Raw genomic sequence first — 25,493 nt, 5'->3', positions numbered from 1 at the left:
AGTGAGAGAGAGACAGAGAGAAAGGTCTTCCTTTTTCCGTTGGTTCATCCCCAAAAGTAGCTGCTACGGCCGGCGCACTGCGCCGATCCGAAGCCAGGAGCCAGGTGCTTCCTCCTGGTCTCCCATGGGGTACAGGGCCCAAGGACCTGGGCCATCCTCCACTGCACACCCAGGCCACAGCAGAGAGCTGGACTGGAAGAGGAGCAACCGGGACAGATTCTGGTGCCCCAACTGGGACTAGAACCTGCGATGCCAGTGCCGCAGGCGTAGGATTAGCCTAGTGAGCCACGGCGCCAGCCCTGCATTTCTTATAATAGACAAAAGCCACATAAGTATTAAGACAAAGTAAAATATAAAAAAATTAACTTGCATATTTCCAAGTAAGTTGCTGACATACAAACACAATCCTCAAACCTAACAAAAGTAAGGAGATTTCTGAAAGGCTAAAATCGATAAAAATGAAGAATGGAAGAGAACACAACATCATGAACATAACTGAAGATACAAAGGAAATGGATAAGAGGTAGCTAACGTTAGCAGACTTGAAAAATCCAAATAGAAGCTAGCAGTAGAGAAACTCAGAACTCAAGTTCACTAAGCAAATTGTAACCACCCTTATATGCTTTTTATAACTGAAATTCTATCAATGGGTAGAAATATAATGTAGATTTATTAAGAGTAAAATAACTGCAGTTTGTGATTATAAAAGCTATTACTTTTTAAATACAAAAATACTAAGGATTTTCAGAGTTAAACTGGAAAACTAGTAATTTACACATACTTTAATAAGAGTTTCTTATTTATAACATGTTAGGAAACACTTATCTATTTTGAGGCAACAGATTCAACTTAATGTGTTCAACAACATGAAACTGCTTTTTGACTACTGTTGACCTACCAAGGAAAGGAACAATTAGTTTAGTATGGTTCAGCCTAATACAAAGCAGAAGAGATCATAATTCTAATGCTGGCTGGTTTAGTAGCAATCATAAAAGTTTTTTTTTTATTTATTTGAAAGGCAGAAAGATAGATAAGACAGAGATCTTCCTCACACTGGTTCACTCCTCCAATGCCCATAAAAACCAGGGCTGGGCCAGACGGAAGCCAGGAGCCTGGAGTCAATCCAGGTATCCCACATGGGTAGCAGGAACCCAACTACTTGAGCTATCTATTCATTGTCATCGGCTGCCTCGAAGAATACACATTAACAGGAAGCTGGAATTAAAAGATGATCTGGGGCCAGCGCCGTGGCTCACTTGGCTAATCCTCCGCCTGCGGCGCCGGCATCCCATGTTCTAGTCTGTCTCGGTTGCTCCTCTTCCATTCCAGCTCTCTGCTGTGGCCCAGGAAGGCAGTAGAGGATGGCCCAAGTCCTTGGGCCCTGCACCCGCATAGGAGACCAGGAGGGAGCACCTGGCTCCTGGCTTCGGAATAGCACAACGCGCTGGCCGTAGCGGCCATTTGGGAGGTGAACCAATGTTTCACTGTAAAACAGTTTTTAGTTCTATGTGAGAATTCTTCACATCTTATGAGATAATTCAAAGCAGAACATCAACCTACTACCTAAAAGTTCACACGGAAAAAACTCTAAAATCATAAAAATTATCCATGATAAATCACTTCTGATCCACATATGAATTTTAATAATCTATTAAATAAAATTTCAGATTTATTATTATGTCCTAAAATTTCATTCCAGAATGGTGATAAGCTCTGGCGCAGACTTCTATGACATGTTGATTTCAACTCCTGATCAAAATATCAGAATTTGGTGCAATATTCCTAAATCTTCCACATCTTTTCTCAGGAAGCTACTGAGAATGAGCTCCACTAGAATGTGAGAAAAAAATTAAGTGGAAGACAGAGGACACAGCTGTCAGAGGGATGTAACACACCAGAAAAGCAAAAAAGATGTCATTACATGTCTATAAGATACTCAGATCAACCAGGCACAGGTTAGAAGGCTGTTCTTCAAGAAGGTAATTCTGGGACCGGCACTGTGGCACAGCATGTAAAGCTACTGCCTACAATGGCAGCATTCCATATGGGAGCTGGTTCATGTCTCAGTTGCTCCACTTCCCATCCAGCTCCCTACTAATGTCCTGGGAAAAACAGTGGAAGATGGCCCCAGAACTTGGGCCCTTCTACCTATATGGGAAACCTGGAAAGAGCTCCTGGTTTTGACTTGGCCCAGCCCTAGCCATTACAGCCATTTTATTTTAAGTGGAAATTAAGAATCCAATTAAGTAACAAAGTAGGTCATATTATGTGGAGAAAGGTAAACACCAAAGAACCAATAAGAATACTGAAAATAGCTGTCTCAATGGAGACTACAACAAGCCTCATAAAACTACTCATGTATAAACATATACAGAAATTTGACTACATACAAAAGACCTAATTTATTGGAACAAGATTAACTGCTGACACACATAAACACATTTAAAAGACAAACAGTCATTAAAACACAAAGCACAAAGCTCAGTGTTAATGCACAGGCAAAAAAACTACACTGAAAACTTTTATGGAAGTTCCTGAGAAGCAAAGCCATTCTCCTGGAAATACCTCTGGAACAATTGCTCACCTTTGACTGTTAGATTGAAGCAACCAAGTCTATCACCAGATAATGAGTCTGCACCACACTGCAGCACCACAGCACTAGGCTGATACATCTCCATCACTTTTGAGATAATCTACATAAGATAACAAATGTTAACATCTCTAATAACATTTTAAAAAATCCATTTTAAATTTGAAAATACTACTTACAGGCTTAAATATCTGCCCATAAGACTCATCATCTATACCATCTCTCATTGGAAAATTGACAGCATAGTATTTGCCTTTTCCAGCACCAATATCCTGAAATACACAAACAGAAAATATTTTACAAGAAAGAGATTTATTTACCATAGTATTTTTAAGGTTAAAATTATGCAGTGCATTCATGGTACTCCATATAGAGGTACATTTTTTTTTGCCAGTTAAAATTTCTTTAAAAAGTCCAAGTAACAAGATCCAACTCTGAGTTCATCCTAGAGGTTGAAATAAGAACTAGAGAGGCTGGCGCCGGCACACCGGGTTCTAGTCCCGGTCGGGGCACCGGATTCTGTCCCGGTTGCCCCTCTTCCAGGCCAGGTAGGGCAGTGGAGGATGGCCCGAGTACTTGGGCCCTGCACCCCATGGGAGACCAGAAGTACCTGGCTCCTGCCATCGGATCAGCACGGTGCGCCGGCCGCAGCGCGCTGGCCACGGCGGCCATTGGAGGGTGAACCAACGGCAAAAGAAAGACCTTTCTCTCTGTCTCTCTCTCTCACTGTCCACTCTGCCTGTCAAAAAAAAAAAAAAAAAAAAAAAAGAGAGAACAAAAGAAACCAAAAAAGAAAACAATAAATACACAAGTGTATTGTTCCAATGTTTACACATTGATTATTTCTGGAAGAAAATAAGCTTAACTCAAGAAATTCATCACAAATCAAATATATGAGAGAGGCAAATTTAAAAGTAAATCTGTGGACAATACATATTTTGAGCCAAAGAAGCTTGCAGGACAACAGATTCCTTTTTGTTGTTTATAATCTGGTATGAGTTACTTATGACTTCCTTAAAGTTTTAACAGTTGTGAACTACTCTAAATAAAGTAAGTTTTAACAATGAGCTAATTTCAGGTTGCATTCTTATCTGCTTTAGAATGGATTAGGCAGAAAACAACGTTTATTAACAACCAAAAATAGATGTTTCATTTAAAAGTCCAAATATGGTTACATACAATGATTACTTTTCTCAAGAAATCTGGGGGCGGTGGGAAGGGTGAGCAGCAGTGTGGTGTAGAAGGTTAAGCCTCTGTCTGCAGTGCTGGCATACTACATCAGTGCCAAATTTGAGTCCCAGCTGCTCCACTTCCAATACAGCTCCCTGCTAATATGCATGGGAAAGAAGCGGAAGATGGCCCAAGTGCTTGAACCCCTGCAACTGCGTGGGAGTCACAGAAAAAGCTCCTGACTCCTGGCTCAGTCTGGCCCAGTGCTGGCCATTGTGGCCATCTGGGGAATGAGGCAGTGGATGGAAGTACACGTTCTCTATTCCTGCCTTTCAAAATAAATAAATCTTAAAAAAATTCTGGGAACGCATTTAAAATATACAAATATTAATCTTGGAATGATATTTCATACAAGTATAAAGTCTCAAGTAAAGAAAAGATGTTGTTGGCCATTCTCAATCCTTATAAAACAGCATTCGCCAGTACTTCTCCATAATTTCAAGCACAGTAATTAAGAGGCCATAGTGACATCTACTGCTGTTGGAAGTTGAGAGGTCTCCACTTGCCTCTTTGTACACCGATTAGGATTACTATGCAAAAAACACTAATTTATTTTTTTAAGCTTCATTAAAGCCGAGAAGTATCTTGTTCTATTTCTATGGGATGTAACACCCATAAACAAATGAACTCCAATGGTTTTGGGCACTAGTTCTCAAACTTCTGTGGGTAAAATAAGGGTTTCTGGGATCTGAGAATATATCTGAGACTATTTAACAACTTCCCTGTATCACTGGTCTTGCTAGTTTAGGGATCACTCTTTGCAAATTATTAGTTTATAAGACAGAACCACATGGTTTAAGGGAAAAGTTGAATAAGCTAATTGGCAAGGAACTGAAATTATAAACCCATAATTTTAAAAGTTAAATGATTTAGACTCAATCTAAATACCTGACCTCCTTCTATCTATTAGGCAAGCTTTTACTATCCTCTCTTATACAAGAGTTTACTGAAAGAGTACCACCTTGTGGTCAAGCAAAGAAAAGCCACACATCTGAAGAAGAAAGGTACTCTTTCTAAAACTTTGGTTGCCAAACTGTATGACAGACCTCAAGCTTATAAAATTTTAACTAACAGTTTAGAACTAATGTTGAATGTCATTTTAGGAGGAATACCTCAATCCAGGCTGAACTAAAAACAGCTGCTTATATTTCTCAATAAACTTCAATATTGTATGCAGTCTGGTTAAAAACATAAAAAAAAACTCCAGTGAAGAACAACTGTGGGCAGTGTATAGAAGGATTTGGCAGTGCTTTTCACATTTATAAAACACAAGAGCACCAAATGGAAAAAGGTAACAGAAAGAGAAACAGAAATAAATGCACAGAATGTAACAGGCAGGCAAGTGCTAAATGTTGGTATTTTTTTTCTCTCCCCAAATGGCATACACTACAAATTTCAGAAGGCTAAGGAAAAGAGATTAAAATTAGAGGTACTGAATCAAAACCAATCACAAAGGAAAGCGCAAGAATCTAAAAGCACCCAGTCTATTTTATTCCAACAACTTTTACAATCAAAAGCAATGTATGCTACTACTAGGTAGTTTTGAAGATTCAAATTGAATACTAAGGGCTTCATGTGCCATGGATGTTCAATAATATTTACTCAAATAAAATAGCTGAGCAAAAGAAAAGTCCTTTAAGTTTTTGTTAATATTTTTTGGGGGATAAAGATTTATTTATTTATTTGAAAAGGCAGAGCTTAGAGAAAGAGAGACAGAGACAGAGATCTCCTATTTGCTGGTTCACTCCCCAGATGGCTGCAACAGCAAGAGCTGGGCTGGCCTGAAGCCAGGAACCAGGAGCTTCTACTGCGTCTCCCACATGGGTACAGGGTTCCATGTACATGGGCCATCCACCACTGCTTTCTCTGGCCATTAGCAGGTAGCTGGATCAGAAGTGGAGTAGCTGGGACAAAAACTGATGCCCACATGGCATGCTGGCAGTGCAGTCAGCAGCTTTACCTGCTATGCCACAAAGTCTGCCCCTTTTTAAAATTTTTTATTATAGTCAGCAAAGTCAATTCTAGCAGATGGTAGAGTATACAAAGTGATTTAATTCTGCATGCATGCTTCAAATTAATGATTCAGGAAAAATACTGGTTCAGATACAGGTTATATCTTACATTTATTCAAGCAGAATTTGCTCTTACCCTCAAGTCTCCGGTGCCAGGAAAATATTCCCCATATTTATGGAATGATACAGTCATTACACGATCTGTGGTATAAAAAGCTTCTTCAACACCATCCCCATGATGAATATCTATATCAATATATAAGACTCTCTGATGATACCTGAAAATAAAACCGTAAGTTTGTTTTTTAAGGTTCTAAGTTGAGAACAATCATCATGAATTCTGGAAACTTATTTTTGGGTTCTTACATTCCAGAATGTTTCATTTCTTTCTTATTTTATATCTACCCTAAGAGACTCCCTGAGAGTTTGAACCTTAAACGTTGAAATTCCCTCTTAGAACCCATGGAATATGTCCTATTTTATATGTTTTAAATGCATAAGCACATTTTTATATATTAACTGAAGACCACACCTTACTCAATGCTGTTAATTTAATTTTAAAATCTCTTTAGTAAATCCCTAGTACTATTAAACAGAGGTTGGCAAATAGCCCGCAGTCCAAATTTGGCCAACTGCCATTTGAGCTAAGAATAGTTTCTACATATTTATTTTTTAAAGGAACGATTCAGAGAACAGCTGTTGTGGCACAGCAGGTTAACCCACTGCAGGTGTCATCAGCATCCCATGTGGGTGCGGGATCAAATCCCAGCTGCTCCACTTACAAACCAGCTCCCTGCTAATGGCCTAGGAAAGCAGCAGAAGATGGCCCAAGTGCTTGGGCCCCTGTACCCACGTAGGAGACCAGGAAGAAATTCATGGCTCCTGGATTCAGGCTGGCCCAACCTCGGTCATCATGGTCATCTGGGGAGTGAGTCAGCAGATGGAAGATCTCTGTCTCTCCCTCTTTCTGTGTAACTCTTTTAAATAGATAGATAGATAGATAGATAGATAGATAGATAGATAGATAGATAAAGGCAGAGAGAGGCAGACAAATAGACACATCCACGGGTTTACTCCCCAAGTGCTTCTAATAGCCAGGGTTAAGCCAGGCCACAGAGTCAGGAGCCCAGAACTCCATCTGGGTCTTTCAAGTCTGTAGAAGTGTCCAAGCACTTAAGCCATCATCTGCTATCTCCCAGCACGTATTAGCAGGAAGCTGTATCAAATTTTTCAAATAGTGAAAGAAAAAAAAAATCAAAACAAGAGTATTTTGTGCCATGACAATTACTTGAAGCTCAACTTTTAATTTTTGTAAAAAAAAAAAAAAAAAGAAAGAAAAAAAAGATACCAGTAAAACATAATCATGCTCATTTCTTTACTAATACCTATAGCTTCTTTTACCCTATAACTGAATAGCAGTGACAACAGACCAATATGTGGTACTCTCTCACATAAGTTCATACTGGTGCTTATAGCACTACAAATCCCAGTAAAGTAGTTATGCCATGAATGCACTTTAGGAGCCACCTGTATCACCATATTTTATTACCCATGCACACTCATGTCAAAACCACATAAAGGAAGAGGTGTGCTTCAAATGTTATCCTTTTAAAGTACAGTGAAGTGAGAAGTATTGATGGCAATGTACCCTGTTTATTAGGCAGCATTTCAAAGCTGTGCTAAACTCATACAGTATAAGCTACCATTACCAGACTAACTATTCAAAGTAGTATTCTCAATTCACAGAAGCAACATTCAGAAGTAGAAAATTTACAAGTGTATCTCACTGTAGCAGAATTTCTTCATCCAATTAAAAAAAAAAAAGGCTGTTGATTAAAGTTTGAATTGCTCATGTGAGATAAATAAGCCTCTTCATCAAATCAATTAAATTATGTTTATAACCAAACAACTGTGTCTAGATATATTAACTTGGGTTAAGACCTTGTTTCAAAGTTTTGAAGACACTGGATCCAATATCAACAGGCAGTTAAAAAAACACACCAAATGCTTTCAAATGATTTTCCTTGGTTCTCAGTAAGTTAACACAATGTTACATTGACACCACTCAGTTATTATTCATTTGAAGAGTTAATACCGTTTCAAGTTACTGAAAAATTAGCTTCTATGGATATAAGTGTGGAGTAACTACAAGGAAGAGTGTCTTCAAAATTGAGAAAACACTAATTTGGTACAAACTAAAGTATAATCTACTAAGATATCACAACTGATGATGCTAACAAATATCTAACTTCGTAAATCTCCAAAATCCTAAGTGCCTTTAGAGTTTGAAGGAGAGTTCAAACAGTGAAGGATAACATCTAAACACAACACAGCAACTTAGGCATAATTTTACATCCATTAGTAAAGAACAAGAGCCCCATACAGATAAGAAAGGTACACAGTTACCTAGGATCAATAAGTAAACAAATTTCCTTCAACACAGGTTTCCAATTTTTGTCTTCAAGTAAAAACTTGCTAAACATTTAGAACATAAACTTACAAGGTTTCATCATTTTTCTTTAGTTGAAACCAAAACTCAAATCTAAATTGAAAACTACTTCTAATATTTTGTGTGTGTGTGTATACACACACACACACACACACACACACACATATATATATATTTATTTAAGATTTATTTATTTGAAAAAGTTATAGAGAAAGAGACCAATCTTCCAATGGTTCATTGCCCAAGTGGCCATAACACCAAGAGCTGAGCCAGGCCAAAGCCAGGAGCCAGGAGCTTTATCCAGGTCTCCCAGGAGGCTGGCAGGAACCCTTGCACTTGGGTCATCTTCCACTGTTTTTGCACAGGTCACTAGCAGGGAGCTGAATCAGAAGTGGAGCAACTGAGACACAATGTGGGATGGCAGCAGCTTTACCTGCTACATCACATCAGTGAATACACACACACACACACGCACACACACTTACACAGATTTATTTACTGGAAAGGCAGAATTAAAGACAGAAAGGCAGACACACACACACAGAAAGAGAGAGAACTTTTGTCTGCTGGTTCACTCCCCAAAAGGCCACTACTGCCAGAAAGGTGGGCCAGGACAAAGCCTGAACTCCATCTGGGTCTCCCACATGGGTGGCAGGGTCCCAAGGACGTGGGCCATGTTCTGCTACTTTCCTAGGTACATTAGCAGGCAGCCAGACTGGAAGTGGAACAGCCAGGACTGGAACTGGGACCCATAAGCAACGCTGGCATAACAGGCAATGGCTTAACCTGCTACACCCAAAAGCCAGCTCCTGCTATTTTTAAAAGGTGTTTTTAGATATTTATAAACATATATTCACTCTTAATAACACAAGGATTGGCAAATTTTCTCTATTTCTATATTGACTTATAAAGAATTCAATATAACACTAGAACTATTTCAGCCTACCATTTACTTGATATTAAAAATGCCATGGATTATTTAAATAAAAACATTATGTCATAGGAAAAGTATAAACACAAATTAACTTACTTTAGCAATTCAAGGATAGCAAGCACAATATCATTAACATAACAGAATCCTGATGCTTCTGATTTTTTAGCATGATGTAATCCTCCAGCCCAGTTAACAGCCATATCAGTTTGCTGCCGGTTTAACTTCACAGCTCCAGCTAACAGAAAGAGAAATATAATAGACTTTCAGAATATTTAAAATAAAAAATTAGTATGACTGGGAAAAATGCTATAGGTCAGAGTATACCATAGGTAAGCAAAAGAGTTTAAAATTATAAAAGGTAAGGATCACTATCTAGGGCAGTAATAGTTTCTTCTTTAGATATTTTCCTATAGTTGTGAACTGATTAAACAATGGTATATGTATGGAAAGAGAACTAACAATGGTAACCAGAAACAAACAGAACAATCATCTCTCAGTGAAAATGCTATTGAAAAGATAAATTAAATATACACACACAAATGCAACTCATTATATAAAACATGGTAGACACTTGTACTTTACTATAAACACAATGATTTCTTTTGATTATCACCATTAAAACTTCTGCTTTAAACAAATAACCCAAGATACCAAGCTCAGCTCAACTTTTAAATCTGATTGAATCAGGGCACTTACCAACTGAGCCACCAGTTGAGAGCTGACAAAACTCAAACAGTCCATCAAACACCGGACAATCTTCTCCAACATTAACTGTGGAAGATGTATTTCATTAATTTCAACCCATTCTACAAATAAAACTTTTTCTCACAAAAACTATCTCCTACAAATTCTTTTTTGATACAATCATAAGACATTTCACACTAGTCATCTAAAGCTTCTAACTTTAATTTATTCTTTTAGTCAAAGTAATTGAGGTGTTCCCTATGAAACGTCAACATCCTTGCTACATTAGTTGTCAAGTACAAAAGGTACCTTGTCTTTAGTTGAAAAGGGTATTTCTCTCCCTAAATATACAACAATAAATTAATGAAGATTCTAAAAACTGATGATTTACTTTTAAAAAAGTATCTAGATGGGGCTGGCGCTGTGGCGTAAAGGGTAGGGCTGCTGCCTGTGGTGCCGGCATCCCATATGGGCACCAGTTCAAGACCTGGCTGCTCCACTTCCAATCCAGCTCTCTGCTATGGCCTGGGAAAGCAGTGGAAGATGGCCCAAGTCCTTGGTACAACTACATATTATGTAGGTTTTAAATTCTTTTAATTCACTTGCCCAAGAACTACCCAGGACTCCTTCTACTCTGAATCACCAATGGAAAAAAACATGGATAAATACCTGTCTCAATATATTACAGCATTTTATTGAATCAAATGAGACATTTGTGTATGTACTGAAGATTTGTGAGATGTCTAATAAGTACACTTAATTTACTATTACAATCACCAGCAATAAACACTGCAGAGAATGAACTCTAATAAAAAGCTTTAAAAAAATACACTGTTCCAATCATTTGAAGATGACATTTTACATTCTACCTTTAATCCAGTTACAACATTTAATAGCATACTTTACACTATAAAAGAGAACACTATGCAGAGAATCAAAAGCTTCACTAATACGAACAAGAAAAACAGAGTATGAATATTATAGTCCAGATTAACTAAAGCACACAAACAGAAGAAAAGTATTATATACAAGGTCAGGGATAATTAAGACTTAAGAATAATCTCTGTTTTGAAACAAGAGTGAGGTCTCCCTACCAATATCAATTATCCTGTAGTCACTACAGGAAGAAAACAGAGTTGAAGATTACCCAAACAGCAGTTTTGCAATCCAATAAGCTTCAGGAAGGTTCATAATCTTATTTGGATAACTATAAGCTTCAAAAAATTTACACATATCAATACTAAAATATACTTTAAAAATAGAAACGTACATCTCTGCATCTGCTTACTATACTCAGACATGTTATCTGGTCTTATTGACCGTAGAAACTTGATATACTCATCACTATGGTATTTTGTCATTTCTTCAGCAGTGGCTTTATGGGGCCTCTGTAAGGAAAAGTAAACATCATAATTGTACAAGTACAACTGGTTGCATCAGAACTATTAAATAAAATGAAATACGTAATTTTCTCTCAACTTAGGTTGCCAGAACAAATTTTAAAAAGTAATCCAAATTTATAAACATGTTTTAGGAAAACAGTTAATCAGTTCTAAAGCTGGCTCAAACTTCCTTAAAAGCATCAGAAAGGGCTGGCACTGTGGCACAGTGGGTTAAAACCCTGGCCTGCAGTCCTGGCTGCTCCATTTCCAATCCAGTTTCCCACTAATGTGCCTGGGAAAGCAGTGGAAGATGGTCCAAGTAGTTGAGGCTCTGCACCCATTTGAGAGATCCAGAAGAAGCTCTTGACTCCTGGCTTCAGATCGGCTCAGCTCCAGCCTTTGTGGCCATTCAGGGAGTGAACCAGCAGACAGAAGACCTCTCTATCTCTCTACCTCTCTCTGTAACTCTTTCAAATAAATAAAATAAGTCTTTAAAAAAAAAAAGCATCAGACAGGTATAACACCCATGAATTAATCATTCTTTACATTTTATTGAGAATATGCCAACCCATTAAAGACAAACATGTTTGTAAGCACGATTTATACACCACCACTTCATCAATGGCCTTCCAGAAAAACATTCTCCAAGTCTGCTCACGATCTCTTCCTTTCAGTAGACTGTTCTAATCTTCCTTGTCCTGATGAGCTCAATTTCACTTCTAACCTACTATCTTAAAAGGCTTCGACAGACAGACTCTTAAGCAACTGCCTCTCTTTTCTAAATGTCTATACTTACACATATTCTCTGACAGTGTTAATGGTTTCAAGTCTTTATTTTCTCCCCAAATAGGTAGGAATTGTTGTGTCTTGAATTTGTTTATCTATGCCTGTTTGTACCTGAAAAATACTTAAGGCAGTTGTTTTATCTTGTTTTCACTCTGCTTGACCACTAACAGAGTTCCATATATATCCTGTCCAATAAATGCTTATAGAATTATTTTTCGTTCATAATAGTCCCAGGCAAACCCTTTACAGCAGCATAGCAGGTCAACAATTATTGTGACAAAAATATGTAACATGCTAGACTGAGGGGGGAGTGCTTTTAAAATGGTTAAAGCAAAAGAAAAAAAGAAGCTATAGCTACCATACTAGATGTTCTATGAAGAGTAAAACAAAAAAGTTTGCTTCCAGTTTTCACCAGTTAAATGCTTTCCAAATGGAAGTTTCAAAGTAGTTATTAAAAAAAAAAAATCAAAAGGTATACTCACATATATTTCCATTTTTCTGTATAAGCCATAATTTAACAGCAAGTTATGGGTCATGCGGATTCTGTGAGGTTTCATGGGATGACCCTGTCCATAATAATAATTTCCAATGTCACCTAAAATAGGAAGACATAAACTGAACAATACAGATAAAAGCATCCTTACAAGTATCTGAATTTATGTATGTCAAACGTTAGGAAACATTTACCATAAGTAAAATTTCATTAGATATCTAAAATGGTATTGGCTTTATTTTACAACTTGCAAACTATATTAGAAAACCAAGACACATGTGCATCTTTACAAGCTGATGACTCCATTATTAGTTAACACTGTATTTGTAAACTAAAGAAAGCCAAGATTCTCTGATTTTTAGTTATATAAAGTGGTTTCTTTTTTTCAAATGTTTGTCCCTTAAGTGATATTAATGTTCTCTAGCAAACTCAGATGATTCAGGGTAACTCTCTTAAGTTTTACCAGTATTATTTCAAATTTTTTCAGAAATATTGCTTTGTGGATGATTTATTAGCATCCCAGAAATCCTTAAAAGTTGGTATTTGGGGGTTTAAAATGTTCTATGTCCATATAATAGCCTATCAGGCAACTTTGGGTTACTAAATTTCAGGTTCTAAATAAAACTTTGTTCAGACATATTCATGATATTTTTCAAATAAGGATATTTTGTCTTGTTCTTCATGACTAAAGCTATAATTTCAAGCCTTTTTAGAAAAGTTTATTTATTGGAAAGTCAGAGTTAGAGAGAGGGAGACAGAGAACTTGGTCTTTCATCTGCTAGTTCAACTCCCCACATGGTTGCAATGGCCAGGGCTAAGCCAAGCCAAAGCTAGGAGCCTGGAACTCCATCCAGGTCTCCCACATGGGTGGCAGGGGACCAAACACTTGGGCCATCCTCCACTGCTTTCCCAGGCCATTAGCAGGGATTGGTATTAAAAGCAGAGCAGTCAGGACATGAATCAGCACCCTTGGTACCTTTATATCTGGGATGCTGGTGTTACAGTCAGTAGCTTTAACTGCTACGCCACAACAATGGCCCCAGAAGTTTTATTTATTTACTTGAAAGACAGAGTGACAGAGAGGGAGAGACAGAGAAATCTTTTATCTATTACTCACATCCCAAATACCTGCAACAGGTAAGGCTGGGCCAGGCGGAAGCCAGGCACTCTATCTGGGTCTCTCACCTGGATGGCAGGAACCCAATTACTTGGGCCATCATCTGCTGCCTCCTGGAATGCAACCAGCAGGAAGCTGGATCCGAAGCAGAGGTGGGACTGGATCCCATATACTCTTGATTTGGGACCTAGGTGTTCCAAGCAGTGGCCTCACCAACTGTACCAGAACACCCATACCCAGCATGTCTTTTTAAATAGCATCTTTATAATATCCTAATATGTAGATATTTATTTTTTATTTTTTAAAAGATTTTATTTGAAAAGTAGAGTTACAGGAAGAGTGAGACAGAAAGGTGTTCCATTGCTGGTTCAATCCCCAAATGGCCTCAACAGTTGGAGCTCGGCTGATCTGCAGCCAAGAACCAGGAGTCTCTTCCAGGTCTCCCATGTGGGTGCAGGAGCCCAGGGACTTGGGCCATCTTCTACTGCTATCCCAGGCCATAGCAGAGGGCTGAATAGAAAGCAACCAGGACATTAACTGACGCCCATATGGGATACTAGTGCCAAAGGCGGAGGCTTAGCCTACTATGTCACAACCCCAGCCCCACAAGGTGATATAGTTTTAAGTAAAGTTCCAGTGTTTCTTATAATAAGAAGTTAACAATAAGAGTCTCAAACATATATTATACTACTTTTTTTGAGATTTAAAGAGATTTATTTGGGCCGGTGCTGTGGCGTAATGGGTAAAGCCACCACTCAGGGCCAGCATCCTATATGGGCACCGGTTCAAGTCCTGCTGCTCCACTTCCAATCCAGTTCTCTGCTATGGCCTGGGAAAGCAGTGGAAGATGGCCCAAGTTCTTGGGCCTCTGCACCCCCGTGGGAGATCCAGAAGCAGCTCTGGGCTTCAGATCAGCACAGCTAGGGCAATTGCGGCCAACTGGGGAGTGAACCAGTCAGTGGATGGAAGACCTCTCTCTCTCTGTAACTCTGACTTTCAAATAAATAAATAAATCTTTAAAAAAATAAACAAACAAAAATATTTATTAGACTCAAAGACATCCAGCCAGAGAGGCATGGAGGAGGGAGTACTACCTTTTTAATGAACGTTTTACAATAGAATTCATCAAATTGGAAATTAGTTTGAGTAACTACTCTTGTGCTTAAGTCAACAATTTCAAAAATTTTGTCACAATAGCCAAACTGATTTTACCGGCTTTAAGTTTCATTTCAAGATAAGTTTTCCTAATAAAAGCTATACCATTTAATTATTTTCAGAATCAACAATCTTTTAAAACACTGGACCAGTGTTGTGGCACAGTGGGTTAAGATGCCATCTGTAATGCCAGCATCTCATTCACATGGGCACTAGTTTGTGTCCCGGATGCTTCATTGTCTTTCTTTCTTTCTTTCTTTTTTTTTTTTTTTGACAGGCAGAGTGGACAGTGAGAGAGAGAGACAGAGAGAAAGGCTTTCCTTTTCCGTTGGTTCACCCCCCACTGGCTGCTGTGGCCGGTGCGCTGCGGCTGGCGCACCGCACTGATCCAAAGCCAGCAGCCAGGTGCTTCCTCCTGGTCTCCCATGCGGGTGTGGGGCCCAAGGACCTGGGCCATCCTCCACTGCCCTCCCGGGCCACAGCAGAGAGCTGGCCTGGAAGAGGGGCAACCAGGACAGAATCTGGTGCCCCGACTGGGACTAGAACCCAGGGTGCCAGCGCCACAGGCGGAGGATTAGCCTATTGAGCCACGGTGCCGGCCTCCAGCTGCTTCATTTTCCATACAGCTCCCAGCCTGGGAAAGCAGTAGAGGATGGCCCAAGTGTTTGAGCCCATGCCACTCACATGGGAGACCTGGAGGAAGAGTCTCCTAGCTCCTGGTTTTGGCCTGGCCCAGTCCTTCTCTCCCTCTCTCTCTGTCTCACCCTCTCTCTAATTCTGCCTTTCAAATAAATAAATAAATAAATCTGGGGTGGGTGAGGGGTGAGCCACGTATCCCATGTGCTTGGCTTCTTAAAAAATTTCTAAGTATACAAGCCGGCGCCGTGGCTCAATAGGCTAATCCTCCACCTTGCGGCGCCGGCACACCGGGTTCTAGTCCCGGTCGGGGCGCCGGATTCTGTCCCGGTTGCCCCTCTTCCAGGCCAGCTCTCTGCTATGGCCAGGGAGTGCAGTGGAGGATGGCCCAAGTGCTTGGGCCCTGCACCCCATGGGAGACCAGGAAAAAGCACCTGGCTCCTGGCTCCTGCCATCGGATCAGCGCGGTGCGCCGGCTGCAGCGGCGGCCATTGGAGGGTGAACCAACGGCAAGGGAAGACCTTTCTCTCTCTGTCTCTCTCTCTCACTGTCCACTCTGCCTATCAAAAATAAAAAAAAATAAAAAAATTAAAAAAAAAAAAAAATTTTCTAAGTATACAGCTGTTTCGTTTAATAGAAACTGAGAACACAAAAAATTTTGTTCTTCCATATATTTGGTACAACATGAGTATTCACATTTATTAAAAAAACCATGCTTCTTGGGGCTGGCACTGTGTCACAGCATGTGAAACTACCACCTGCAGTGCCAGCATCCCATACAGGTGCTGGTTCAAGTCCTGGCTGTTCCACATCCAATCCAGCTCTCTGCTATGGCCAGGGAAAGCAGTAGATGGCCCAAGTCCTTGGGCCCCTGCATCCACATAGGAGACCCAGAAGAATCTCCTGGCTCCTGGCTTCAGATCAGCCCAGCTTCGACCATTGTGGCCATTTGGGGAGTGAACCAGTAGATCAAAGACACACCCCTCTCTCTCTTTCTTTCCCTCTCCCTCTGAAATAAAAACGCATGCTTCTAATAATAGGACTATTTGTGAGCTTGTTGTCATCTTATCTCTAACTACTTACCTTTAGTTGTAGGGTAAGCTCTCATAAGAAAATAATTTACATACATAGTCTCTTTGAGAGAAATTCAACTTTCTAAATGGAGGTACCAACAAAAAGATTAAAAAACAGAGTCAAATTGCAAAGCAAGGTTATCTTGCTACATAACATGAGAGGCTATGAATGGAGAAAACAAACTACCTATCAAGCAAGGCTCTGCCTTTTAAAAGCTTTGCCCAACATGGTGGCAGTACATACAGTTCCTTGAAAGCCAACAGTTTCATCAAATTCTTAGATGAAACCAGTAGAGCTGAAAAGCATCAGTACCTAAGTAGTACAAGCAAGGTATTTCTAAGTTACTATCAAAGGAGATCATTACAGTAAGAATAAAGAAATTCTCATTTTCACATACTTCTTCTGCCTCTGTGTAAGGATTATCAGAATGAAATGTCTCTAGCATCTACCACATCCACAGGACAAATATTCTAGTTATAAGCATACCAAGTATCCAACAGAAAGACACAGGCTCCAATAATCCATAGAAAAGAGACAACGCTGGCACTTTCTCAGCAGAAATTCACACTCACTGAGTGCTTATTGGAAGGCACTATTCTAAGCATTTCACATATATTACCTTTTAATCTTTTCAATGATCCTATGATGTAGGTATCGTTACTATTAGTCCTATTTCATAATAATGAACAAGGACAAGAAACAGACATGTCAAGTAAGATTGCTAAAAATCACACAACTACCAAGCGGAGGAGCTAAATTCAAACACAAGGCAGCGGAGCTCAAAGCCAATACTCTTAAAAGGAATCACAGGAAGAGCAATGGCAGTTAATAATCACTAGAGAGCAATGGTAGGAGGAAGGCTGACAAAGCTCTAACATAGAATATATATATTTTCCACCAAGGCTTAGAGACTTTGTTAATTTAGAGAAAATGAACACAAGAAACTACCTAATTCATCAAAGTAATTTATTTTGTACTAGCAGAGTCCTTAAATCTTACATAAATATACTTGGCTTTCAATAAGTTATTCAGCCATAATTTAAGGGCCCTATTTCGAATAAGAATATACACACAACCTAAATGATACACATCTACAAAGGCAGCCATACTACAGATAATTGATTTATCAAGAATTTCACCAAAATGTAAGGATGTAGAACCATCTCCCAATTCTCCTGCTTGGTAGCCGTTTAGTTTTTAATAAAGATAAAATGTTTTTTTCTCAGCTTTAAGAACCCATGGTTTTCATATTTCTCATTCAAATGGTCAGTATTATATTTCAAGCATTTTAAATGTTATCCTGATTTTCATCAAAATATTTAAAAATACTTTACCAATGAAGCAAACATCCAGAAAAATCATCTCAAGGTGGTTTCCTGAATACAACAAATTTTTTAAATTGACAATTCAAAAAAATCATAAAGGGGCTGGGAAAGTGCCAGTTGTGATGCCTGCATCCCACATCAGAGTGCAGACTTGAGTCCTGGTTACTTCAATTCACTTGAGAAAGCAGGGGATAATGGCCCAAATACTTGGACCACTGCCATCCATGTGGGAGACCCAGAGAGTTCTTGAATCCTAACTTCAGCCTGGCCCGGACATAGCTGTTGTGGCCATTTACAGTAGTCAATGAGTGGATAGAAGATCTCTGTCTATTTCACTCTACCTTTCATATAAATAAATAAATCTTATTAAAAAATTAGAAATGATTTACCTGTGAAATTTTAGAAATTGCTCATTCAAGAAGTTATAGGAACAACTCTTAGAATTAGATGTGTTTCAAATATTAGATTTTTGCTTTTATAAAGAGAATACAGTACATTTATGTACCCAACATTCCAGAGTCTGAGCAGCACCCTACAGCCAACACCGTTATTCTGCTGTAAAACTGTGGGGATGTTCAAACTTTTTCAAAATTTTCATATAATTTTAGATTTCTGAGCTGTAAAATGTACATTCACCCCTAAAGATAAGTTAACTGAAGAAGATTCCAGAAATAACAGGAGGTGGGGGGTAGTAAGGAAAAATCTATTTCATAATTTTTGTCTTCCAGATTACTTAGTCCACTACCAGTTCTTAACATAACTGGTCACTCTGCCTTTCTGAAACACTCGGGCCGGCACCGTGGCACAGCGGGTTAAAACCCTGGCTTGAAGCACTGGCATCCCATATGGGTGCCGGTTCTAGTCCTGGCTGCTCCTCTTCCAATCCAGCTTTCTGCTATGGCCTGGGAAAGCAGAAGAAGATGGCCCAATTCCTTGAACCCCTGTACCCACATAGGAGACGTAGAAGAAGCTCCTAGCTTCAGATCGACGCAGCTCCAGTCGTGGCAGCCATCTGGGGAGTGAACCAGCAGATGGAAGACCCCTCTCTCTGTAACTCTGTCTTTAAATAAATAAAATGAATCTTTAAAAAAAGAAACACTCTGAGCCTTGGCTTCCATAATAACAATTTTCCTGGATTTTACTCCAACCCAAGGCCACAAGAAATTTCTCAAATTCATTCATTTACTTAATAAACCAAGGGCCCACTATGTTGTCAGGTAATCACTTTTTTTTTTTTTTTTTTGACAGGCAGAGTGGACAGTGAGAGAGAGAGACAGACAGAGAGAAAGGTCTTCCTTTTTCCATTGGTCCACCCCGCAATGGCCGCTGTGGCTAGTGGCTAGTGCACCGCGCTGATCTGAAGCCAGGAGCCAGGTGCTTCTCCTGATCTCCCATGTGGGTGCAGGGTCCAAGCACTTGGGCCATCCTCCACTGCCCTCCCGGGCCACAGCAGAGAGCGGCCTAGAATAAGAGCAACTGGGACAGAATCTGGTGCCCCGACCAGGACTAGAACCTGGTGTGCCGGCGCTGCAGACGGAGGATTAGCCTAGTGAGCAGCGGCGCCAGCCCAGTCACTGTTCTTGATTCTTGGGTATTAGCGAAGAAGAATTCTGCCCTAAATTCTCTAGAATTTCTATTTCTTTTTAAGGTCTCAATACTTTATATTTATACACTGATAAATCTCAAATTCCTGCTTGGTCTCCATTCCCTGGGTTCCAAACTCAGAGAAACACTCAGTATTTTCTACTGAACTGAAGAACACATATATAATATGTTCAAATCTGAGCTTAAGCTTAGTCTTTACAGAATCTTAGGAAATGGTATCACCACCCACTTAACTGCTCAATCCACGAATTTACCGAGCCCTCTTTTATTCTTTACCAACATCATCCAGCCCCAACTCCATTTCTAATCCATCAACAAATTCTTTTGTTTTTACTACCCAAACCTCCCTTAAATGTGACCATTCCTATCTAAAATGCAACCATTACATTTTATGTGGAGCAATATGCATTCAATTATTGCTTCTAGCCTACATTCTACCATACCTTACCAATTCTTTTAAAAGCATGTTCTCTACTTATGAAACCTTTAATGGCTTTCCAATCTTTAAATAAAAGTCAAAATCTCTTTCCATAAAGTTTTGGGTGGTCTAGTTTAGTGCCTAATCTAGAAATACACAGTCTTGGCTTGCTTTTTCTGCTAAGTAGGACAAGTTCTAATTATCTGGCCTTTGCAGTTTGCAATAGGCCAGATAGGAGCTGGCTTTCCACTGTCTGATCACCCTATCAAATGTCTCTGCTCTTACTCTCCAATGTAGCCTTTTATTTCCTTCTTATGATGTAAATAATCTTTGTGATTTTTTTTAATTTTATCTATTTGAAAGGCAGAGTTACAGAGACAGAGGGATAGAGATCTTCCACCCACTGGTTCACTACCCAAATGGCTGCAATGGCAGAGGGAAGTCAGGAGCTGGATCAGAAGTGGAGCAATGGGGACTGTAAACCCATAAAGGTTGCTGGCATCGCTGCCAGGGCTTAACCCGCTGTGCCGCAACACCAGACCCTCAGATGATCTTTTATGTAGTTCAAAGTAGGGACTTAAAACCTATTTGTTTTTTCTAAATCCAAAATTGACTACATGAGTACTATAAGGTATAAAGAGGAATAACATCAGAACAAACTACATCCTCAGATTCAAACTTTTAACTCTGTTCTCATCTATGTTTCAATGTTATAAACATTCTCTAAAAAGTGTCACTCCCCCTTTCCAATTCCAACTGTATTCTTTTATGGATTTCTCAACATTTAAAGTGTGTTAAATTAAATAATTTTTAGTACCTTTTGGTAGCACAGGAAACTCTATGAAAAAGAAAAAAGAAAAACCTTTGGATTCCAGATGTGAACCCCTCCCTGGACATTAAAACTAAAGTCAATGTGGAAAAGGAGAAGTGAAACAGGGGTAGGCTGGCGCCGTGGCTCACTAGGCTAATCCTCTGCCTTCGGCGCTGGCACCCCGGGGTTCTAGTCCCAGTTGGGGCACCAGATTCTGTCCCGTTTGCTCCTCTTCCAGTCCAGCTCTCTGCTGTGGCCCGGGAGGGCAGTGGAGGATGGCCCAGGTCCTTGGGCCCCACACCCGCATGGGAGACCAGGAGGAAGCACCCGGCTCCTGGCTTCAGATCAGCACAGCACGCTGGCCGCAACACGCAGGCTGTAGTGGCCACTTGGGGAGTGAACCAACGGAAAAAGGAAGACTTTTCTCTGTCTCTCACTGTCTAACTCTGCCTGTCAAAAAAAAAAAAAAATTAATAATAAAAAAAAGAAACAGGGGTATTAATTTGTTTCCTTCTATATAATAGACATTCTACCTGCTAACTCAGAGTGGTTGTTAAGAAGAAGACAAAGTTATACAAAAGTGCCCTATCTATAAAATATAAGGAATTAACTATTTATTCATCAATTACAAGTTTATTGCTTTAGATGGCAGAGATAAATGGAACACACACTCCGTCCTCATGAAACTTATATTCCAGTAGGGAGAGAGACAAAAGGTAGGAGGTACAAGTCATAATGGAAAAAAGTAAGGCAGTAATGAAGATCAGTGATTCTACCTTGTTCTTATAGCTAGCTATATCATTTTTATACAAGTGACTTTGATAAAGTATGTTTTTAGAGACTATGGCAGTGTGAGTCAGTAGCCACAATCAGAGAATTTCTCTTACTTTGCTTCAGGTGTTTAAGGATACATTACCCATTAAGGCCTAAACCAGCATTTCAGTGATCTAAAGGGTGTTCACGCTGAAGACTGTTAAGTGCATAGAAAAAATACATAATTTTTAGAATTCTCTTTCATGCAAAGACACAAGCCTCAATGGTAACCTTCTCTTGTTGCCAAGAGGCTCGGAGTGTGTCCGATGGTCCCAGGGAGCCTAAGGGTAAGATACCTATGGTTACAGAATTTGTTACTTCACTCCTTTACTCTTCTCCCTACTTCCTTTACCAACAAGTTCAAACCAGTTAACAGGCTAGCAGATTATTCAGATCCTGCTACTGATTCCACTCACTCCCAGTCCAATCCATGCTGTATACCTTAAAGTTGTGTAAGTTCTTTGATGCCAAAGTTCCTTTACTTGCATCCTTATGTTCATAATTTAACAAAAAAAATTGTTTTTATAAAGTGACAAAATAGTTTTTTTTGACAACAAAAATGTTTTTGTAATTAACTGCGCAGAGCTTAGCATGCTGCCACATATCAGCACAATTATACATGACTTAATCTCTTCAGGGTATTTTATTAGCACCTTCCACGGAACTCCAAGACGATTTGAAAAGTAAGCAACTAAAGGGTCCATTCTAAAAATGAGTCCAATCAGAGCCACAGACAGAAGACCTACCTGACTGTCAGTACTGTTGGCCATCAATCAAGTACTGACTAACACAAATCAAGACTGTCAAACATCTTCCACTCTACCCAATTGCATCCTGCCCCTGGGACCAATGTCTGCCCCCACTCTCAACAAAGGCTTATCATAAATGGGCTGAGGAACAAACAGTTCTCAGAAAACTGCTACCCAAGCATACCTCCTGCTCCTACAGTTTAAGCCTGCTGACAAAAAGTTGCGAGCACTTTATTCCATGGACCCCATCACTGCCAACAGCAAGTGACAACTGACAGACACTGAGCACCACTTTCTGCAACTTGTTAAATTTTTTCCCTTTGTTCCAAGTCCTGCCAAAAAACAAATCTCTAAACTCTGGAAACAACCCCCGGGCTGTAAAGCTACAGCCTGCAACACTGGCATCCCATATGGGCACAGGTTTGTGTCCCAGCTGCTCCACTTCTGATCCAGCTTCCTGCTAATGGCGTAGGCAAAGCAAAGAGGATGGCCCAAGCTTTTGGGCCCCTGCTTTCCATGTGGGAGACACAGAAGAAGCTCCTGGCTTCCACCTGGCCCATCGTGGACAACTGGGGAGTGAACCAGTGGATAGAAGATCTCTATCTATCGCTCCCTCTAACTCCCAAATAAATATTTTAAAATAAAAATAAGGTTGTTACATTTCCAATTTAACTAGAGAAGGTAGGGGGAAAGGTTTTGCCAACAACCCAAATATGCAATAAAATTCATGTTAAAATGTACTCCCATCTCTACAGCCCCAGTATAATTTCAAATCAATTTGCAGTCCTTCAAAGGATACATTTTAAAACAAGGCTGTTCCTATTTTGTCCCAGGTATTATGGGTCAATTTAAATTTTTTCCCATAATACATAATTTCCCACAAATGACTCAGATGGCTATTTCATATAAAACTGGCATTTTAAAAAATGGGATCCTTGCTAAATGAAGGGGCACGGTTCTGCTGTTACAGCCAGGTTTATACTGACCTTAGCTACCTTTCTAAAGTTGTGATTTACAGTATACAATCCATAAGAAACGGCTTCTCACATCTGTATTCGTATTGCTTCCCACAATTAGGACTGTGAGATCACTCAGCCTGGCTTTGTTAAATTTCAGTACTCTTTCTCCCAAAGGGTAACCTATTAGAGTTCAGATCTTTGTAAAATCTCTTAAGCTAGTGTTCCATTTAGTGTAACTTAGGCTGGCACAGAACGCAGAATCCAGAGTTGTAATGTTACTGACGCTACTCTGTATTACAGAATCCCTAAAATTAAATAACCTGATTTTTATAATTCACCATACCGTGAGCTCAAGCTTACCTGATTAAACTCCTTAGTCCTCCTGCACTACTCCCTCCAGTTTTTCTACATCAGGATCCCCACCACCTGAGAACAGCCTTCACAAGCCAGATGCCCATGGTCCCCTACACCTCCAAAGCAGGGTCTACTTCCTGATCGAACAAAGAGCAACAACAAAGAAGTGGGTGGTAACCACCTCCCACACGGGCAAGCCAGGACCCATCGAGTCTGACCTACAACACAAGCAGGAACACAGCTCTTCATTTTCCTCTCTCGTTCGCCGCGCCAACTGCCAGCCTCAAACTCGAAATCCCTAATTGTTACGGAGGAAGTGGAGCCCATCAATTTGAATCCGGAGAAAGTGGCGCTCAAAGAGCCGGGTGAACAAAGGAGAGGGATGCAGCCCACGCAGAACACGGGGGTGAGGGCGCCGCACGCCGGACTCGGGTTCCCACTCCCAGTAACCCCCACTCCGGCATCGCCCCGGGCCGAGGGGTCCGGGGTGCGGCTGCCAGCGGAGAGAGAAGGCGCCCGGGCCAGACGCGAGCAGAGGGGCGCAAGCGGGGGCAGGGGCACCGGAGGGGGCTGCAGGGGCGGAGCTTTGCGGCCGCTGGGCTTTGTGTAGTCAGAGCCGGGGTAGGAATTTTGACTCAGGGGGGCAAGGATCGGGTGCGGGATGCCGGCGAAGGGGTCCCCCAAAACCGCGATGCCACGAGAGGCGGGTGAAGTGCCAGGGAGGGCCGACCCCCTCGCCACTACCACCGGCGGGGCTAGGCCAGTGTGGTCCCCACAGCCGGCCACCTTGGGGGCTGCGGGCCGCACGACCGAAGACAGAGGCAGAAAGCAAGCGGGGCGTTCCCCCATTCCCGCCCGCAGGGTCCGCAGGAGGGGGTCGAGGTGCAGGGTCTCCCGCTGGCCGCGTCGGGTCCGCAACGGGTTAAGATGCGGCCAAGCGTCGGTCCCTCCTCCTTCCCACCCCTCTGAGCCGGCACCCACTGGCGACGGCGGCCAGAGAGCCCGGCGCGGCCCCCGGCCCGGCGACCCAGCCCTACCCGCCCACCCGGCCTCTCACCATCATAGTAGTAGCAGACTTTCTTCTTGCCGCCTCCTTGACTGTACGCCATGGGTTCCCCGGCCACCGCCGCCTCCGGGCTCCGGCTCCTCCTCCTGCTGTGGCTGCAGCTGCCGCCGCGGCTCGGCGGAGAGAAAGGCTAGGGGGATGGTGGGGGATGCCGCCCCGCGGGGAAGGGCAGGTCGGAGGGGGAGGGTCCCCGGAGGGCTCGGTACAGCCCGGCCGAGGGGGCCGAGAGCGCGGAGCGGGGGTGGCAGCGGCGCCAACTCGCGACACTGGGGAGGGGGAGGGGGCCGCCAAACCACCTCCGGAGGCCGAGGGGAGGTGGGACGCGTCCACTGAGTCCTCCACGGGGGAGGGAGGGGCATGACCAGAGAAAGAGGCCGGTTCAGGCTTGGGTGAGAATCCTTATAGTGATGAACAGCTTGCGGGGAACAGCGCCATTCAAAGCCTTAAAATTATGAAAAAGGCAGGCTCCTCCTCAGCAATACCAAGAGAACGACGACCCTTGTGTGTGTTCCCACCCTCGGATCTTCGCGCAGTGGTTGCGCCTATCCCGAGCCTGCGCAGTCGGCGCCTGCTCAACCGTAGCCTTGGCTGTCTAGACCCCCTCGGTGTCGTCCCACGCTGTTCCCCTCCCCCACTGTCGCGAAGCTCCCGCCCAAGCCGACCACGTGCCGTGCGCCGGGCGGGGAAAGACCACTCACGTTCTCCTTCCGGGCCTTCGAGCTGCGGGGCTTTCGCCCGCGGCCCCAGGACGTGGTCGCATGGTTTTCTCATCTGTTCACTAATATTTCGGTTTTTTTTTGGCTTTTAAGTGCTCTGGACACTGACCTATTGTAAGCTTTCAAGGAAGAGTG

The 25,493-nt window shown here is 41.5% G+C and overlaps 1 protein-coding gene across 2 annotated transcripts in view; it reads right to left on the bottom strand.

Annotated features, from left to right (window-relative positions):
- The window catches only part of HDAC2 (histone deacetylase 2), a 31,689-nt gene extending 6,599 nt beyond the window's left edge, over positions 1–25,090 (bottom strand). Inside the window, exons 1-8 of one of the 2 annotated variants that reach the window (XM_051854390.2) lie at positions 24,634–25,090; positions 12,550–12,662; positions 11,170–11,287; positions 9,912–9,986; positions 9,312–9,450; positions 5,969–6,110; positions 2,770–2,862; positions 2,585–2,693 (exon numbers count right to left, since the gene is read on the bottom strand). In XM_051854390.2, coding sequence (XP_051710350.1) covers positions 2,585–2,693; positions 2,770–2,862; positions 5,969–6,110; positions 9,312–9,450; positions 9,912–9,986; positions 11,170–11,287; positions 12,550–12,662; positions 24,634–24,685 — 841 coding nt within the window. In that variant the 5' untranslated portion in view covers positions 24,686–25,090. Of the gene's footprint in view, positions 1–2,584; positions 2,694–2,769; positions 2,863–5,968; positions 6,111–9,311; positions 9,451–9,911; positions 9,987–11,169; positions 11,288–12,549; positions 12,663–23,582; positions 23,726–24,633 lie in introns of those variants that run through there. The other variant, XM_070073686.1, reaches the window with a different exon arrangement.
- Positions 25,091–25,493: the final 403 nt, after the last annotated feature.

Source organism: Oryctolagus cuniculus, chromosome 5, assembly GCF_964237555.1.
Source record: "Oryctolagus cuniculus chromosome 5, mOryCun1.1, whole genome shotgun sequence".
Taxonomy (NCBI): domain Eukaryota; kingdom Metazoa; phylum Chordata; class Mammalia; order Lagomorpha; family Leporidae; genus Oryctolagus; species Oryctolagus cuniculus.
Note: the sequence above shows the minus strand (reverse complement) of the source record. Positions and strands in the feature narration are given on the sequence as shown.